General features: G+C 35.8%; 1 protein-coding gene across 1 annotated transcript in view; it reads right to left on the minus strand.

The window, feature by feature from the left end:
• Nucleotides 1-350: 350 nt before the first annotated feature.
• Nucleotides 351-19,915, minus strand: part of LOC134475723 (uncharacterized) — a 46,061-nt gene continuing 26,496 nt past the window's right edge. The window contains exon 6 of the mRNA XM_063247193.1: nucleotides 351-526. Within this exon, the coding sequence (XP_063103263.1) occupies nucleotides 389-526 (138 nt within the window). The 3' untranslated portion in view covers nucleotides 351-388. The remainder of the gene's footprint in view (nucleotides 527-19,915) is intronic.

The following is a 19,915-nucleotide window of genomic DNA, read 5'->3' on the forward strand; positions in this document are numbered from 1 at the left end:
TAGTTGTAGGTGTTTTAGCAGTGGCATTAATGCCATCTTTTCCTGTTAATAGTTAACACAAATGATATTTACTGTGTAGGAGACATGCCCACAATTATTCAGTAACTGTGAGCCCTTTGCAGGTGCAGGAATTGGGCACAGGCTAAGAGAGAGACGGTTTGGCAGCGCTGAGCCTGGAGCTTCATTGGAGAGGCAGTGAGGCTGTAGAGGCAGCAGAGCAGTGGCATGAAAGGAACGGGGAGGGTAGAGACAAGTCAAGGGACAAAGAAACACTTCTAACCTTTTACTCCAGTTCTCTACCACTAGGAATGACTTCCTGATTGCTGACTACAGAACTCTGTAATCACATTTAACAATTTACTGGCACCTGTTGGGGATGAGAGGAGGGTCAGAGTGGTATTACATTTGTACTTAAAAGAATGATAATAATTGAAAGGAGAATTGTCATGGTGATAATTACAATCTTTTTGTAGTACTTCCACCATATCCTCCTAGGAATCTCTGTTGTTTTTTGGAATTCTTTGTCCTGAAATAAGAACACACACACAAATTTAATGTTTTCTTTCCATTCTGGACAAATAGACATACTCTTAACTTGGGGGAGATCTCTGAATTGAAAGATTTAGTTGAATTTTGACCAATTCCAAAAAAAATCTTTATAGGACTCAACCTGTGTCTCGCTGTACTTTTATTACTTTTGAGATCTTGAACAAGTTATTAATTCTTGGAGCATCAGCTGCCTCATCTTCACTTTCTTGCCACAGTTGCTTAGAATCCTACTTACACTTTCCATCTCATCTTCATTCTAAACACACTACTCTTTGAGATCTTTACATTCTAGACAAATAATAACATTCACATATTGTTAGATAAGAAATAAATACTGTGCAGAAAAATAAGCTCTATGTGGAAGGATTTCCAGCATGGGACAGTGCGTGGCACAGCAAGTATCCAGTAACCAATGACTGCTGAGTGAATAGATAATCTATAAAATAAGGCAAAGAGGTCCTCCATGCCCTGCCGCAGCCTGTGAGGACCAACTGAGGCAGTGAGCACAGTGGGTCTGAGCCACCTGAGAACCAGGCTCTTCGTGTGATGATCGATACTTTTCAGAGTAAAGATATAGTGAATTTTGTTAAGTATTTTATGGTATAGAATGTTTCCTATTTTAACCTAACTGTAAGTAGTTTACTTTTGATAACATTCAAAAGTTAAAATAATTCAAAAAGCATTGGGAGAAGTAAGGAAACAAGACCATACAAAATTTTAAATCCTTTATATTCAAAATCTACTCTATCACCTATCTTCTTGCATCCTGTTAGCCATGGCATCAATAAATCACCTCTTCCTTGTATGGACTTTTGCCGTGTGCCATGTGGAGAGGAAAGTGGAAGCCAAGTGGAAACTGTTTAAGACATATTTCAATTACCTTTATTTATCAGAACAGCTTCTTTCAGTTTATTTGATGAGCAAAGTCAGAGTTTATGGTTAGAATGTGCCAGTTCAGAGATGGCCTTGCAATTCTCATGTATAATGAGCTATGGAAGGCCAGGTTAATATACCCCAGGCCCTGTCAGTTATTCCCAAGGATCTGGCACTTGGAAGCGAGGTGCCAGGGTGTACTTTTCAGGGATGTTAGAATTTATTGAGCTCTTCAGATGCAGGTGCTCTATAAAAGGCATGTGTCTTTGCATAATCACATACATCGCTCATAATACTCTTATAAGAATATTGAAAATGGGGTCCAGAGAAGGTTAAATTACTTGTGTAAGGTTATGTAACTAGTAAGTTGTGGAGTTGAAATTCAGATCTAGAATTATATGATTGTACACTGCTTGGTTAGAATATTTTAAAGTATAAATTGATTATCTTAGACAATTTTCTTTCCTTTTTATTAATAGATATACAACATGAGAAGTCAGAATTCTAAAAGACTTATGAGTAAGAAGTGCTTACTCTTTGCCCTGAATGTATTTCTCAGAGTTAACAACTTTCAGGGTTTTTGTTCATTTCTTTATTTGGTCTGCTGTGTCTGTTGCTGAGCCCCTGTTACACACAAGAAAAAGTGGTTCACAACTGGGATCTATTTTTTCCCTGCAGCAGACATGTGGCAATATTTGGAGGTTTTTTTGTTTTTTTTTTTCAGTATGGGGGATTGAACTCACGACCTCATGCTTGCCAGGCAGGTGCTTATGCCCCTGAGCTAAATCCCCAGCCCTGAAGTTTTTTCATTGTTGCAGTTAGAAGGAGTGCCACCAGTGTTGAATGGAGAGAAGCTAAGAATCCTGCTAAAATCCTCCAGTGTGCAGGACAGCCACCCCTATAAATACCCCATCCAAGATATTCTGAGAGATTCTGAGACCCAGACCTGACCTACAACCTCTGCCACACAATGGGTGTTAACATTTTTCCAAAACTCCATATGTTCAGAAGTAGGCTTTCTGAAGGACTTTGCATCCTGGGGTTCTGTCTCATCAGTGACCGATAGCAGAAAGGGCTGTTGGGCTGGGGCCTGATTTTAGAGTGTATTGTCTATGGCTCCTCCCTTCTCTCCCTCTTTCTGCCTGCCATAGGGTGCCCAGCTTTCCTCTGCCCTTGTTCCTCCTCCATGGTGTTTCTGACTCTGAGCTAGCTGACCACGGACTGAAGCTCTGAGCCAAATTAACCCAAGTTGGTATGTCAGGTTCTTTGTCCCAGTGACAAGAAAATGGCTGTTACACAGGGTTCTATAAATACTTGTTGGAGGAATCTCATTTAGTTGTTTATTTTCTCTTGGAGTTTGTTCTCTAGAATACATATATTTCTTGATTTTCATGTTTCCAAAAATGGAAAATAATTTATTTCATAACCCTTTAGGTTTCCTTTCCAAAACTCACACCTTCTTTTTTAACCTTTCAAATTCTGTTAAATCAAAACTTAGTAAATATTTGCTCAGTCACAGATCACACTGACTTTAATGTATAACTTTTGTTTTCTTTAGAGTTAATAATAGGTTTATACTTAGTTTGATAATATTTTTGTTTCTCTTAAAATTGACTGTTATAATTAATATTAAAACATTATGTTAATATTATGTAATATAAATATAATTTATATTATAAATGTTTTAATTAATTAAAGTGCTTTTATTTGTTATTTTTTAAATTTTGAAGGGAATAAAACAAAACAAAAGAGAACAATATTGAATTTCAAAAGTAAGACAGAAGGAAATATTACATATTGTTATCCTCTAAACAGATCCTCAGACTACTAGCCTTAGATCTGCAAAGTCAATCAAACAACACAAGCAGTAAGTTGTTTTTGTACCTTAGGTGGTATCATCCCAGCCTGTGTTCCTCCAAATCAGCCAATTAGCTGGTTGCCTATGAGTGGTGGGATGAGGGCTCTTCTCCCAGCGTGCACGCTGGCTGGCTTATGGGATGGGCAGCTTAACTTTTTGGTTCTTCTCCTAGCCTGCGTGACTGCTGCTGGCTTCCGTTTTTAGTGTTTTTAACTTTTAGTTTTGGTTTTGAGATAGGATCTTGTTATATAGTTCAGACTGTCTTTGAACTCATTATGTAATCCAGCCTGGCCTTGAGCTCACAGCAATCCTCCTGCATCAGCCTCCTGAATGCTGAGATTATAGACATGTGCCACCACACCCAGCTCATTTGTTAGTTTTTAATCTGTCAACTATTAATTCATTCTCAAATTCTTCAGAGAATCTACCATCTCCCTCATCTCCTGTGTTGGATTCTTTTGCTTTGTTGGTAGAACTCCCTAAGAGATTTTACCTGCTCCAATCAGGGTTGGTTAGTTACTATATTTGCTGAATAATTTTAATTTTTAAATCTTACTTTATCAGTCTCCTAGGAATACCCCTTTTTTATACTCGGTCTTTTGCTTCATCGATTTCATGTCTTTCTCTTTCATTTTTTCCTGTTTTTGGTAGAAAATATCTGCCAGCAACTTCCTTAGGAAGGGAGGTATGTTTCTGTGAATTTATATGCCTAGAAATATCTTTTATTTAAAATTAAATTTATTTGTACATTGTAGGTATACATAATCATCACATTCATCATAGAGAATTTGTACTTATATATTATGTATCATTATTCTTTTTCCCCATTCCCTTACCCTCCATCAGCCCCTCTTCCCCTCTTTATTTACAAAAGCTTTGTTAGCATTTTTCCTCATCATTTTTTCTTCTTCTTCTTTCCTTTTTTCATCCTCCCTATCCTGAGTTCTCCTTCCCATTTGAATGTTTTCTCCCTATTTTGCAATATCTATTGTATATTTTGGTTCTTATTTACACTTTCAGTTTCTCATACCAGAGAAACAATGTGATATTTACATGAGTATCTGATTTATTTCACTTAACAATATAGTCTCAAGGTACATCCATTTACTTGAAAAAGTTTCAAGGTTATCCTTCTTTATGTCTGAGTAATACTCCATTGTATAAAAAAGTATCTTTATCCACTCATTGGTTGATGGACATTCAGACTGTTTCCAAGATGTAGGTATTACAAACTGTGCCACTATAAACATAGGTGTGCCTGTATCGCTGGAGTATGATGCTTTTATTTCTTTTAAGAAGATACCAAGGAGGGGAATGGCGTGGTCAAATGAGATCGCTAGTCCTAAGTTTTTGAGGAATCTCACACTGATTCCTACAGTGGTTGCGCCAGTCTACACTCCCATCAAGTGGAGAAGGATTCCTTTTCCTCCACATCTGCCCAGCATTTGTTATTGATAATAGCCATTCTTTCTGGAGTGAGGTGAAATCTCAGTATTGTTGTAATTTGCATCTCTTGAATGATCAATGATGTTGACTGTTTTTTCATATGTTTATTTGCTGTTTCTATTTCTTTATTTGAAAAGCATGTATTCATTTCAGATGCCCATTTTCAAACTGGATTTTTAAATTTGGAAGTTCTGATTTTTTTCAGCTGTTTATATATTCTAGCTACCAGTCCTTTGAGAAACAACTGGAAAAATATTTTTCCTGTATTCTGGATTGTCTGTTTATTCTGTTGGTGGTTTCTTTTGCTGTGCAAAAGTTTTTATTTTTTAAAATGAGATGAGATCCTGGTTGTTGATTCTTTGTGATATTTCCTGTGCATCTGGGGTTTTGTTTGTAAAATTTTGCCTACACCAATGTCTTTCAGAGTTCTACCTATTCTTTCTTCCCACAGATTTAGTGTTTCTGTTTTAATATTTAGATCTTTGATCCACTTTGACTTTAGTTTAGTGCATGGTAAAAGATGTAGCTCTAGTTCTAATCTTCAGCATATAGAAAGCCAGTTTTACCGGCACCATTTATTAAAAAGGCTTTCTTCCAGTGAAGGTGTTTGGCTTCTTTGTCAAAGATAAAGTGGCTGAGTAGGCATGGAGTTGTTTCTGTATCCTCCAATCTTTTCCATTGATCCTTGGGTCTGTTTTTCTGCCAGGGCCATGCTGTTTTTAATCACAATAGCTTTTTGGTATAGATTCATGTCAGGGATTGTGATATCCCTTTCTTGCATTTGTTGCCCAGAATTGTCACTAGTATCCTAGGTCTCTTCAGTTTCCAAATGAATTTTTAGATTTTTTTCTCTAATTCTGTGAGTTATATGTTGGAATTTTGATTGGAATCCCATTAAATCTGTATAACAATTTTGGAAGTATGGTCATTTTCAGTATTTGGGTTTTTCCAACTCAAGAGCAAGGGATATTGTTCCATTTTATGATATCCTCTTCTGTCTTCTTGTTCAGAGTACTGTAGTTTCAATGTAGAGGTATTTTACTTTCTTTGTTAGATTGGTTCCTGGATATTTCATTTTTTGAAGCTATTGCAAAGGTGTTGTTTCTCTAATTTATCTCCCAGAGAGTTTGTTATTCGTGTATTGGAAGTTAATGATTTTCAGGTGTTGACATCCTATCCAGCTATGCTACTGAATTTGTTTATTAAATCTAGAAGTCTTTTGATGGAATATTTGGGGTCTTGTAAGTAGAGGATCATGTCATCTGCAAATAATGATAATTTAACTTCTTCCTTTTCCTATTTTTATTCCTTTTATTTCTTTTTCTTGTCTAATTGCTCTGGCTAATGTTTCCAGAACTATACTGAATAAGAGTGAGTAAGAGTGGTGATAATGGACATCCTTTTCTTGCTCATGATTTTAGAATGAAATCTTTCAGTTTTTGTCTACTTAGTATGATGTTCGCTGTTGGTTTGTCATAGATGGCTTTTATCAAATTGAGATAAAGACTATCTAATTTGATTTGCTGCAGGGTTTTTTTTTTCTTTATCATGAATGGGTGTTGCATTTTGTCACATTTTTTCTGCATCTGTTGGTTGTATGGTTTCTAGGTTTGGCTCTGTGAATATGGTTTATTACATTTATTTGCATATGTTGAACCATACCTGCATCCCTAGGATGAATCCTCCTTTATCATAGTGTATCTTCTTGATAATTTGCTGCATTTTGTTTGCCAGTGTCTTATTGAGGTTTTGCACCTATGTTCATTAGGCAGATTGGTCTGTAGCTCTATTTTGGCTGGATTCCTCTCGTTTTGAAATTTGTGTAATGCCTGATTGCTGGAATGAATTTGGAAGTGTTGCTTCTCTTTCAATTTCATTAAGGTGTTTGACAAGTGGTGGCATTAGTTCTCTGAATTTCTTGTGGAAATCAGTGGTGAATACATCAGAAACTTAGCTTTTCTTTCTTGGTAGGTTTTTTTTTTTTTTTTATCGGTACCAAGGATCGAACTCACGACCGCCTGCTTGCAAGGCAGGTGCTTATACTGCTGAGCTAAATCCCCAGCCCCCTCTTGGTAGGTTTTTAATTACATCTCAGTTTCACTGACTGATACTGGTTTATTTAGAATTTCATATCTTCTTGATTCAGTTTTGGTAATTCATACGTATTTAGGAATCTGTCCACTTTTGTGTTTTCCATCATATTAGAATACTGATTGTCACAGTAGGTATTGATGATCTTCTGGGTTTCTGTAAGGTCCATTGTAATTTCACCCTTAATTCCTAATTGCATGGATTTTTTCTTTTCATAAGGTTGGCTAAGGTTTTGTCAATTTTATTTAGTCTTTCAAAAAAGCCAGCTCTTCAATTCACTGATTCTATGTATTGTTTTCTTAGTCTCTGTTGCATTAATTTCTCCTCTGGCCTTTATAATTTCCTTCCTTATATGAGCTTGGGAGTTCAGGGATATAGCTCAGTGGCATAGCACCTGCCTGGTTGGCATGAGATCCTGAATTTGATTCCCAGTACAGAGACAGAGAGGCAGAGAGAGACAGAGAGACAGATAGAGACTTGGGCTTCACTTATTCTTTTTGTAGAAGCTAGAAGTTCAACCCTAGATTATTTGAGCTTGCAGTTTTCCTGATATGTGTATTTACCACTAAAAATTTTTCTCTTAGGACTGCTTTCACTGTGGCCCACAGTTTTGGTATGTTGTATTGGATGTATTGTTTAATTGTAGAAACTTTAATTTTTTCTTTAATTTCATATGTGACCCTTTGCTTGAGAGGGTGTTATTTAATTTTCATGTGCTTTTGTGGTTTCTTTTGCCATTGATGTTCATTTCATTGCATTGTGGTCTGTTATCATGCTTGGGATAATTTCAGTTTCTTTGCATTTACTTAAGCATTTTTTATGAGGTAGTATGTGGTTTGGTGTTCATCAGTTTCTTTAGTTCCTCTTGTATCATGTCTCTATCAGTTTTCAAAGATAGTTTTGTGCGGGACATCAATCTGAGTCAGAGGATTTTTTTTTTAGGGCTTGAAATACTTCACTCTAAGCTCCCCCTTGACCTGATGGTTTAGTTATGATTCTAATGGGATTTTCTGTATAAGTTATTTATAACTTTTCTCTAACAGCTTTTAATATTCTGTTCTTGTGTTGAATTTCTAGAATCTTGACTATTATAAATTGGTGTAGTTTGTTTTGATCATGGATATCTAAGGAATTTAGTAGTCTACCATCCATGTCTCCATAATACATAGAGGCCAGTATAGGAGGCATCTTTTAATTTTTTATTTCTATTTATTTATTTACTTTATGAAACAGGCTCAAGCTCACTGTATAGCCCAGGCTGGTCTCAAACTCTCAACAGTTCTCTTGCCTCAGCCTCTCAAGTGCTGGGATTACAGGTGTAAACCACCATGCCCAGCTCTAAAATCTTTTTAAAGAGGACATTAGTACTTCCCTGTTTTGCTTAGTTGTCTTTAGGTAGCCACATTTTTGTTTGGGATCACTGGATATGTATTCAAGTTTAAAGCCAGAGATTTGGTTTCTTTAAAGAACATTGATAGTAACTTGTCACAGGGTGAGTAGAAGCAAAAGTAGCAGAAAGAAGAAAACAAATATGCTTTATAATTACTTGAGTGTCTGCATCCCTGGGGTAAATGTAAATTTTCTGTTTTATGGTGTCGATGATCCTTTGATTTGGATATGGTGAGACCATCCTTATTCAGTTGTTTGAACTCTAGTCATGGTTGTCAGGAGTATGAGGATGTGTCTTTCTCCTGCTGGCCTGAGGGTTTTCCTCCCCTATGATTTAATCATCAAATAGTCACCAAGGAGCTATAGGTGAACTAGAAAGTGAAGGGGTGGTATCTGGCATAGAAATCCTCTTTGCTTATGAGAATGCAGGGCAGAGAACAAACCAAGCACATATTTTCAGAATCATAACACTGAGCCCAGCAGCACCATACTTATTTTCTACTGTAAATTTATACTTTAGCATAGTAGTAGCCAGCTGTGTATCTCAGTGCCTTTCTGTGAGGGATATAGGAAGCAGTGTATGTGTTCACACTTGGTGTGATGAACAAGATGTGTGCATGTGTGTAAAAGTGGTAAAATGGAATTTTTTGCCAAACTGGTTTTGCATATGTTTAACTGAGCATCACAGGGGGTCTAGTAGACCCACATCACTCTAGGACTTGTTGAAAAAATTTTTATTTGATTTTTCTGGTAGAAATTGCTCAATTCAATACACTGGCACATGAAAAAACATATTTGAAAATTTTGGAGGAGGTTCAAAATGAAGCATCAGATTACTGATGCATAGATGATGAAGATGATCCATTATGGTAAAATATATACTTTCATAACGGAAGAGTGTATGGGTGGATGATAATGATAACTTTGATGTTGGCCATGTGAGTCAGAGCTCTTGTGACAGTGAAATTAAGCAAGAATAGACTGATACAGATACAGAGCATGCAGATATCCTTGAATCAGATGATGAAGAAAATAGCAACATGAGTATCTATTTCATTAGCTGAATGCTGCAAAATGGCCATGCAGACAAATGGAATGATACAATGTTGGAACTAGGTCTGACAATATAGGAGGGTCTTAGCAGGTATGAAATGTCAAGTATAATTCCAGCCCTTCCTTTCAGTGTTGGAAATTGTAATAGATGAAATGCTACAAGATGCTGTGAAATACACACAAGATGAAACGCAAGTGAAGCATTCTGTGTGCACTAATAGCCATATTAAATAATGTATTTATTATACATCTCACAAATTATTCATAGATGTGATATACTTAGCAGGGATTTCTCATGATAATTGCTGGAATGTAAAAGACTTATGGAAAAGCATTGGGTTAACATATGGTATAAAAACTTATGCCTTTGTAAATGCAAAAACTTATTCTTTCAACTTAGACATTTATCCTGGAACTCAGCCATCAGGTTCTTATTCATATAGTTATAAACTGATATTGTGAACAGACTTGTTGTTCTCATCTCATGAACTCATTGGAATGTGGCATTTGATGGTTTACCAGTTTTCAACTGATGTTACATTTTCTAATATAGTACAAGTTGAACAGTGCAGAAAATGTACACAGGAACATAGCAGAAATTTTAAATGATGTGTTGCAATTTCTAAAATATTGTATAGTACAATCTTTGGATTTCTGAATAATATAGCATTGGCCTCATAAACAGCAAAAGAAAAACAAACTAGTACTGCTGATCAATATTTCACCATGATGGGAAAATACTAATAGGAAGCCTCAACAAAACAGAAGCTTGAGATGGAAATTGTACAACTAATACAAAAGTAGAGTAGATGTTATTGATGAGTTATGAAGCACCTATGATGTGGTATTTTACTTGATCCTAAACATGAATGACATAAATAGTTTGATAGTTTACAAGGAAAACAACAAGTACAAAATATCATGTAGAAATTTATCTTAGAGGATTGGGACTGGAGCTCATAAGAGATCATTTACAACAGAAGAAAAACAAAGTGTTTCTATGTAAAAAAAACTATGCAAAAAATGTTAGAGCACACTGGAGAGATGACACGTGTATAGAGAGGTGCAACAAGACCTATTATGACATCAGGAAAATGAAAAAGATGTCATCTATTTTATAAGAAAGGACAGGCAAACAAAACATATGTGCTAGGAGGGTAAGCAATAGTTGTATATGCAATATGCAGTTGTCATGTGTGAAGACTGCCTTGTATATGACAATTAAAATAAAGATTAACTCAATACATATTAAGAATATTTTATTGATATTAACTACACAGAGTGTAACATAATAAGAACAAAACACCAAAACCAGTGACATGTCAAGTATGTCCTACAAAAAGGCGAGGGAAGCAAAACACATATGCTGTCAATGTAAGCGATACGTGTGGGTACAATGTGGTGGTGTCATGTGTGCAATCTGCCATAGGCGTGATCATGGAAGTAAAGATACTTTGTAAAATGCTGTTGAGATTTTCATGGCAGCTCATGTAAAAATTTGTATTGTACACCAAAAAACACTCAAAGTTGAAAATTTTAATCCTTTTTTAATAAACAATATTAAAATGCAATACTTTATTTTTGTGATATTTTTCCTAAGTACTCATTTTTTAATATACTAAAACTCATAAAATTAAAAATACTAATTTATCATTAGAAATATTGTAATGAATAAATATGAATCTAATAGAACCATGTTTCTGCACCTTTATGACAAAATTAGTGTTAACACTCCATAAAGAGATTTTGCATCAGAGATCACAGTCAGTAGGCTTCTCATTGAAGCCTCGTGCAGGGAGTGACAGCACACACTTGTAATCCCAGCACTCAGGAGGCTGAGGCTGGAGGATCATCATAAGTTAGAGACTCTTCTCATAATGTGAGTTCAAGGCCAACCTGAACTACATAGTAAGATCCCATCTCAAAACCAAACCAAACCAAAACAACAAGCCTAATGTTCTCAAGGTAGTTCAAATAAATAAATGTTAGGAATGAGAAAATAAATCCAGGCATGGTGGCACACATGACTATAATCCCATCATTCAGGAGGCTGAGGCAGGAGTGTCACTGTGAGTTTGAGGCCAGTCTGGGCTACAGAGTGAGTGCAAGGCCAGCCTGAAACTTTACAGTGAAATCCTGTCTCAAAAAAAAAAAAAAAAATCAAACATTATGGGCATGGGACTGGCTAAAAGAATGGTGAAGTTTATAGCTGCATATGGCAGTTATATGGCAATCTGGGTATAGTTTTTAACTTGGTAAGGACTTATAAATTAATCTTTTGAGGCAACAATGATAACATTGTAATACTGAATATAACAGTACATACAGACATCTAATGTACAATTCATCATTTAGCAGATTAAAGAAGAAAAACTTGTTTCATTGTAGAAAAAATATTGGTTTGATTTGATCCAATTTCATGGTAAAATTTCTTAGCAAATGAGCAGGAATGGAAAGGAACTTTCATAAACTAGGTAAAGGGTATCTATTAAAATCTGGACATAGAATTTATACTCGATTGGGAACATTTGAAATACTCATGTTTAATTAGGAACCAAATAAATATTTCAAATATTACCATTCCTATTCAGTATTTTATTAATACCATTAGTATTTTATACTAATACAGTGATCTTAACTAATACAATAAGACAGAAATATAAAAGAATATGTATATTATATATAGATATAGATGCAGGCATGTATATGTATATACTAATTTAAGTACACTCAATCTGCCATGTTTAGAGATAAAATATAGTAATGTCACCAGATCCAAGTTTAATTTTTTGTTAGTACAGTTTTGCTGCACTAATGATGATGTTCATTGCAGGGAGTTGCAACATGTCAAATGATACATCTCAGTTCTTGTTTTCTCCTTCCCTTCTATCCAATTTTTTAGAAGTCTTTATTTTAAAGGGAATAAAATGAAACAAAATAGAACAATATTGAATTTCAAAAACAAGACAGAAAGAAATCCCCATAGTTGATATACTGCATATTGTTATCCTCTAAATACATGCTCAAGCTTTAGGCCTGCAAAGTCAATCAAACAAAACAAGCATTAAGTTGTTTTATTACTTCAGTAGCTATCAGCTCAGCCTGTGTTTCTCCAAGTCAGCCAGTTGCTTACTGCGGGTGGGGGCAGGGGCCTCGGTTTTTCTTGTTTCCCAGCTTGTGTATTAGTTGGCTCACAGGAGTGGGTTGGCTTGTTGGTTCTCCTTCTGGCCCACAGTTGCTGCTGGCTCATGGGAGGCCGCTGGTTTCTTGGTCCTCCTCCTGGCCTATGGCTGCCACTGGCTCACAGGAGGTGTTGGCTTCTTGGTTTTCCTCCAGGCTCACTGCTGCTGACTCATGGGAGGGGACTGGCTTCAGAAGGGTTTTTTTTTTTTTTTTTTTAATTGCCAGAGTCAAATTCATTTATCTATTTTATAAGTCCTTATCAAGTTAATTATCAGACAGATTAACAACCAGACTAACAGGTCAAAAACTATATAAAACACATAAGACAATTATACTAAATCAAGGTATACTTTTAGATACATTGTCCATGTTAGATTATAATGTTTTCTTCTTTTTTCTTATTGCCTGTGTTTTATTTTGCACTTTATTGATAGACTAGATTTCTTATGAGAGAAATCATGCAATATTTAAGCTTGAGTATGTGATTTACCTTATTTAACATTATGGTCTAAAGACGCACTCATTTTCTTATAAATGAGTCAAGTTTATCCTTACAGCAGAGTAGTACTCCATTGTGAACGAAAACCACATTTTCTTTATTCATCTATTGATAGACATACAGGCTGCTTTCAAAATTTAGCTATTATGAATTGTGGTTCTGTAAACAATTTATGCATAAACCACTGTAGTATGATATCTCTTTCAAGAAGATACTTAGAGGGGAAATGGTTGGCTTAGAGTTTTGAGTTCCAATTTTTTGAGGACTCTCCACACTGATTTTCATATTGGTTGTACCAATTTATATCCTCACCAGCAATGTAGAAGGGTTCCTTTTTCTGCATTCCCTATTGAGCACTTATTATTGTCTGATTTCTTGATAATAGCCATGCTAAAAAAAATAGCCATTCTTTCTGGGGTGAGCTGGAATCTTAGTGTTTTAATTTGCATTTCTTGAATGGCCAGAAATGTTGAACATTTTTTTTTCGTTTATTTAGTGGTCATTTGTACTTCTTCATCTGAGAGATCTTTATTCATTTTTGGTACTCAGTTTTGGATTGGGTCTTTAAATTTGGAGGGTCTAATTTTTTGAGTTTTTTATATATTCTAGATTTTAGTCTTTTGTTTGAAGAGTAGCTGGGAAAAAATTCCTATTCTATAAGTTGTCTGTTCATTCTGTTGGTGGTTTTCTGTGATGTGCATAAGATTTTAAATTTTGTTGATTCTTGGTATTATTTCTTGTGCAACCATGATTATATTCAGAAAGTCTTTGCTTTCACCTACTTATTCATGGGTTTTACCAATTCTGTCTTCCAGGAGAGTGTTTCTATTTTGTAGTTCAGATTTTCGACCTATTTTGATGTTAGGTTAGTCCTGGTGAGAGATATGGGTTAGGTTTAACCTTTGGCATGGGGTTAGTCAGTTTTACCAGCGTCATTTGCTAAAGAGTATACCTTTCCTCCAGCAAAATACTTGACCCATTTGTCAAAGATGAGGTAGTTGACCATGCCCAGAGTTTTTCTACATTTTCTGTTCTATTGCATCCTTCCACATGTCTGTGCTTTGCTAAGAGTATGCTGCTTTATCACCCAGTGATAGCTTTGTAGTATAATTTGAAGTCCAGGACTGTGATACTCCCTTGTCGCCCAGAGTTGCTCTGTATAGTTCTGTGAGGTATGTGATTGGTATCTTGATTGGGACTGCATTAAATCTGTGTATGAGTTTTGGAGGCATGGCTGTTGCAACTATGTTGGTTTTGCCTACCAAGGAATAGGGGTATCTTCCCATTTTCTGATATTGTCTTCAATTTCCTTTTTTAATGTACTGTGGTTTTTATTGCAGAGATCTTTCACTTGGTTAGTTTATCGTATTTCATTTTTCTTTATGCTACTGTGAAAGATATTTCCTTAATTTCTCTCAGTGAGTTTATTATTAGAGTATAGGAATGCTATTGAGTTTTGAATTTTGACTTAGTGTCCTGCTGTGCTACTGAATTTGTTTAAGAATTTTACAAGTCTTTTGGTGCAGTTTTCTGGGTCTTCTGTGGAAAGGATCATGTCATTTGCAAATAATCATTATTTAATTTCTTTTCCTGTATATATCTCTCTTCTTTCTCTTGTGTAATTGCACATTTTAAAAACTATATAGAACAGAAGTGATGATAGCAAATATTTTTGCCTTGTTCCTAATTTTAGAGGGAAAGCTTCTTTTCATTTAGTATTTTGATGATGTTGGCTATTGATTTGTCATAGATGGCAAAGCTAAAGACCTATTTTCTTCTGGGTTTTTATAATGAAGAGATGTTGAATTCTGTCAAATGCTATTTCTACATCTATTGAGATAATTGTGTGATTTTTGTGCTTGCTTTGGTTTATGTGTTGTGTTACACTTACTGATTTGTGTATGTTGAGCCATCTCTGCATCCTTGGAATGAGTCTTACATGGTCATGCTGTATGATCTTTTTGATGGTTTTCTCTGCATTATCTTTGCCAGTAACATATTGAGGATTTTTACATATATATTCATTAAAGAGACTGACCTGTAGTTCTCTTATTTGATTGGGTCCTTTTCTGGTTTTGGAATTAGGACAATACTTACTTCTAGGAACGATTTGCTTTCCAGGAATGTACTTTTGATTTTATTAAAGAATTTGAGGAATATTGGTGTTAAATGTTCTCTAATGTTCTTGTAGAATTCACCAATGAGTTTGTCAGGACCTGGGCTTTTCTTAATTGGTAGTTTTTTCCCTTTGTATTATGTCTTCAGTTTCATTAAATGATATTGGATTATTCAGGATTTTTTGTATCTTTTTGGTTCAGCTTTGGTAATTCACATGTATTTAGAAACATCAATTTCTTACGAATTTTTCACTTTATTAGAGCAAGTTTGTCAAGGAAGTTAGCAATGATATTCTGGATTTTGAGAGAATCTGTTGGGTTTTTGTCTTTTTAACTTCTGATTGCATGAATTTGGGCCTTTTATTTCCTTATTTCCATATGATTGTCTAAGGGTTTGCTTGTTCTTTTAAAGAACCAACTCTAATTCATTTATTCTTTGTATTGTATTTTAGTTTCATTTTCACAAATTTTCACTCTGATCTTTGTAACTTCCTTCCTTGTACTAACTTTGAATTTGGATTGATCTTGTTTTCCTAGAACATTGAAATGCATGATCAAATAATTTGAGCTTGCTGTTTTTCTGATATAGGAATTCACTACTGTAAACTTCCCTTTTAAAATTGCTTTCAAACTGGGTGTGGTGATGCACACCTGTAACCCCAGCACTCGGGAAGCTGAGGCAAGAGGATCCTTGTGAGTTCAAGGCCAATTTGGACTACAAACAGGGCTACAAAGGGAGCTCAAGGCAAGCCTGAACTGCATAGTGAGACTCTGTCTCATAAAGACAAAAACAAAAAATAAAACCCCCCCCCCCCAAAAACCCCCTGCTTTCAGAGCATGCTCATATTCCCAGAATTAGAGAAGGTGAGGTAGGAAGATTGCTGCTATTTTGAGGCTAGCCTGGGCTACAAAGTGAGTTTAAGACTGAAATCCTGTCTAAAAAAAATAAAAATAAAAAAATAATATTTTCATTGTGTTCCATAGCTTCTGGTTTGATGTCCTACTGGCATTATTGTTTGATTATAGGAACTAATTTCGTCCTTAAGTTCATCCATGACCCATTGATTATTCAAGAACATTGTTTAATTTCCATGTGTTTACGTAGTTTTCATGATTTCTTTTACCACTGACTTCTAGTTTCATTTCACCATGATCTGATAATATGCATGGCCTAATTTATATTTACTTAAGTATGTTTTATGGGCTAGTTTGTGGTTTATTTTGGAGGAGATTCATGTGCTGTTCAGAGAATGTATATTTCTTCGCTGAATATATATCTCGTAAATCCATTTGAACCTTTGGTTCAACTCTGACATTTTTGTTGTTTTTCTGTCTAGTTAATCTGTCCATTTGAGGTTCCCCCATTACAATTATTTTGATGCCTATATGATTGTTCATATTCACTAATGCTTGTTATGTGAAGTTGAGTGTGCCTATATTTGGTGGGTGTATTTTTATAATTGTTATCTCTGGGTGTTGAATTTTCCCTTACTCAATATATAATGATCCTCTTTGTCTCTTATTATTTTTGAGTTGAAATCCACTTTGTCTGAAATTAGGATAGCTACTCCTGCTTTTTCCCCCCAGGTTTCTGTGGAGTGAATATTTTTTCATTCTTTGATTTTTAAAATTTGTGTTTCTTTTTGAGTTAAATGTTTCTTTTGCATTGTATATCCATAGGTTTTGTTTCTTGATCCATTCTGCCAATGTGTGTCTTTTGATTGGGGAACTGAGACAATTGACATTAACATCTAATTTTCCACTTATTCCAATTATTCTTAGTCTTCCTTGCATCATCTAGCAGCTGTTGGATCCATTTTTCATGTTCTCTTGTTGTTTTTAAGGTGTCTTTGAGTAGGTGATCTTTGAAAGTATATTTACATTCTAGTTCTGAAATTCTGTCCTTACATTGCTTGCTTCTGCTGCCCATACTTTCAATATAATTTTTAATCTGGATTTCTGATTGAAACTCTTTCATGTTTTGTAATTCTTTGCTAACCTAGTGATTCATGTTGTGTGCCATTTTGTTTAGCTCAATTAGCTTTTTATTAGTATCTTCTGATAGTTCCTGGATCACTTTGTTATAACTTCTATTGTCTGTGTAGTTATATCTTCTATGATCTTGCTGAGTACCTCACTGATCTATTTTCTAAACTTCTCTGATATACCTTTGAGTACTTTAAGTGTGAGGCTTGTGTTGTTCTGTTCCTTGATGCCCCCTACACTGGCTTTGGGGGAGTTGAGTTTTAGATGACATTTCATTGTCTTGTCTTCTCATATTCCTATTGTTTTTGTTCATTTGTTCTTTGTGTTTTATGCTGAGGTTTGTGATGCTCATAGTGGAAAGACTGTTGCTAGTATAGAGATCTGTTTAGTTGATTTCCAGTGATGTACTTTGGGGATGGCTAACTACAGTCCTTTGTCTCAGCACCAAGATATGGCCAACTTGGTTAATTTGGGAGGGAAGATACAGTGTAATTATCTCAACAACTAAATTCTCTGGGGATGTACTGTAGTATTATTAATATCAGAAATGTAATCTGAGTGTTGGTTTACAGAGAAGTAGAGATAATTATAGGACCCTAGTAACATCAAGCAACCCAGCTACAGTAGTACTGTCCAAGACAAATTGAATATTAACATAGTATAAGTCCAGTTATATAATACCCTTAGCTCTAGTGCAGAAATCCACAGATAGGGTATAAATGATAAGACAACCCAAGTATTGACTTACAGCTAATATGTGCAGATTGTCACAACTGTATCTCTGGATAGAAAAGAATTCAATAGTAATTTTAGTGTTAACTAATTATTGAAAGATTAATAAAGCTTTATGGTTATACTGTTAAAGATACTGCATTTGGGATGAGGGAGTGCAAGAGGAAAAATTGGAAACCTTAAATTATATAAGGAGGAGAGAAATGGTACAGAGTATCTACTGGGGCATGGAATGATGTTTATATACTTACACATAGATAAGAGAAAAAACTGATGAGAAATAGAAGATAAAGAGAAAAACCTCAGAAATTATATGAGGAGTAAAAATAAGAGAAAAAATTTAAAGGAGAAAAATTAAAAGGGAAAAGTGGAAAAGATGTAGAAAGAAAAAAAGGAAAAGAAATAACAATCAAGGAAGGATTAAGGAAAATTCTGTAATCCCCAGTAAACTGGTACAGAAGAAAAGAAGAAAGGGAGAATAAAACAAAACAAAACAGAAGAAAAACCCCTGAAAACAATGTACATATTCACAAAAGAAACCCCAGAACCTGAAACAAACAAACAAACAAAACACAACCAAAAGGAAATGTGGCTGTGATTTTGACTGTGTTGTTGTCCCCTGGGATCTTCAATTTTGGGGCAGTGTCCAAGTCAAGATACGTCACTGGCTGAGATGGGAAATAAAGAAGGCAGTCAGCACCCACTCTGTGTTGGATGCAGGCACCAGCAGGCGGTAGGATAAAAGTGAGCATGCCAGTGCTGTGACTTCAACTCCAGAGTAATTCAGGGTGAGCCTGGCCTCTAGCCATCAAGGATCGACCTGCATCCTTTAGCTCAAATCCTTCAAGGGTTTTTTTCCTAGTCTGATTGTGACTCCCTGACTACAGCTGTCTCCTGGGCCTGTCTCTCACCCAGCCACTGTGTGGACATAACACTGGGTACTCTGAGGTGAACCCATCCATGCCTGCCCTGAGGTCCTGGGTTCAAGCAATTGATCCTTCCCCAGAATTTTGTCTGGTCAAGCAGTCTCTCCTGGGAAATGTTGGGCACTTGAATTTGTGCCATTTACCAGCTGCTGCCTGTGGAAGGACTCACACGGGAACAGAACCCCACAGTCTCCCTGCAGCTCACAGCACGCACTGGTCCATTCCCCAACTGTGTTTCCCCGAAGCTTTCTGGAGTCCCCAGTTTTCTGTTTGTCCCTGTAGATTCACTCTCCCTTTCCTAAGAGCCAGTATCCCAGAGCTTGCAAGAAAGTGCAGGTTGTCTCTTTCCTTTTCTATCCTGTGTTCTTTCTTTTCAATTTCTCTATAGATTTTAATTTTCTTGTCAGATCTTTCTGGTTCCAGGGGATCTACCTCTCTCTCTCTTCTCTCTCTCTGTCTCTGTCTCTCTCTCTCTCTCTCTCTCTGTCTCTCTCTCTCTCTCTGTCTCTCTGTCTCTGTCTCTCGCTCTCTCTGTCTCTCTCTGTCTCTCTCTGTCTGTCTCTCTCTCTCTCTCTCTCTCTCTCTCTCTCTCTCTCTCTCTCTATCTCTCTGTCTCTCTCCTCCTCCTCTTCTTTCCCAAGCCATATTTACCAATGTCTGGATTGTGGATCTCAGGGAGGCTGAGTTCTTGTTCTTTACCATTCTATCGTTTTCCTGGCAGTCCCAGATCTGACTTTCAATTACATTATTTTCACTAGATGGATTTTTTATTTTGTGAATTCATAATGCTTTTTTTATTTAAAGAAAAAAAGCAAAACAGAAAAAAGGATAGAAATAATACAGAATTTCAAAAAAACACTGAGAAATCATGAATTGATAAATTACATATTGTCACCTTAGAAATAGTTGTTCAAGGTACAAAATCAAGGGGCCAGGGATTTAGCTCAGTTGGCATAAGCACCTGCCTTGCAAGTGCACGGTTGTATTTGATTCCTGGTACCAAAAAACAAAACAAAAACAAAAACAAAATCAAGTTAAAAAAAATCAAAGCATAAAAAGTGGACAAACAATGACAGTACAAACCATTCTGTTCAATGACCCAACAATAACTTAGTATTATGGTGAACTCTTAACTCTTGCAGTGAGCTACATCCATAGCTCCCCGCCCCCTCAACAGAAAGGATCTTGCTGAGTTGCTAAAATATTTTGACTA

Source organism: Cavia porcellus, unplaced genomic scaffold (assembly GCF_034190915.1).
Source record: "Cavia porcellus strain 051 isolate PalLab524CR breed Dunkin Hartley unplaced genomic scaffold, mCavPor4.1 scaffold_4, whole genome shotgun sequence".
Lineage (NCBI taxonomy): Eukaryota > Metazoa > Chordata > Mammalia > Rodentia > Caviidae > Cavia > Cavia porcellus.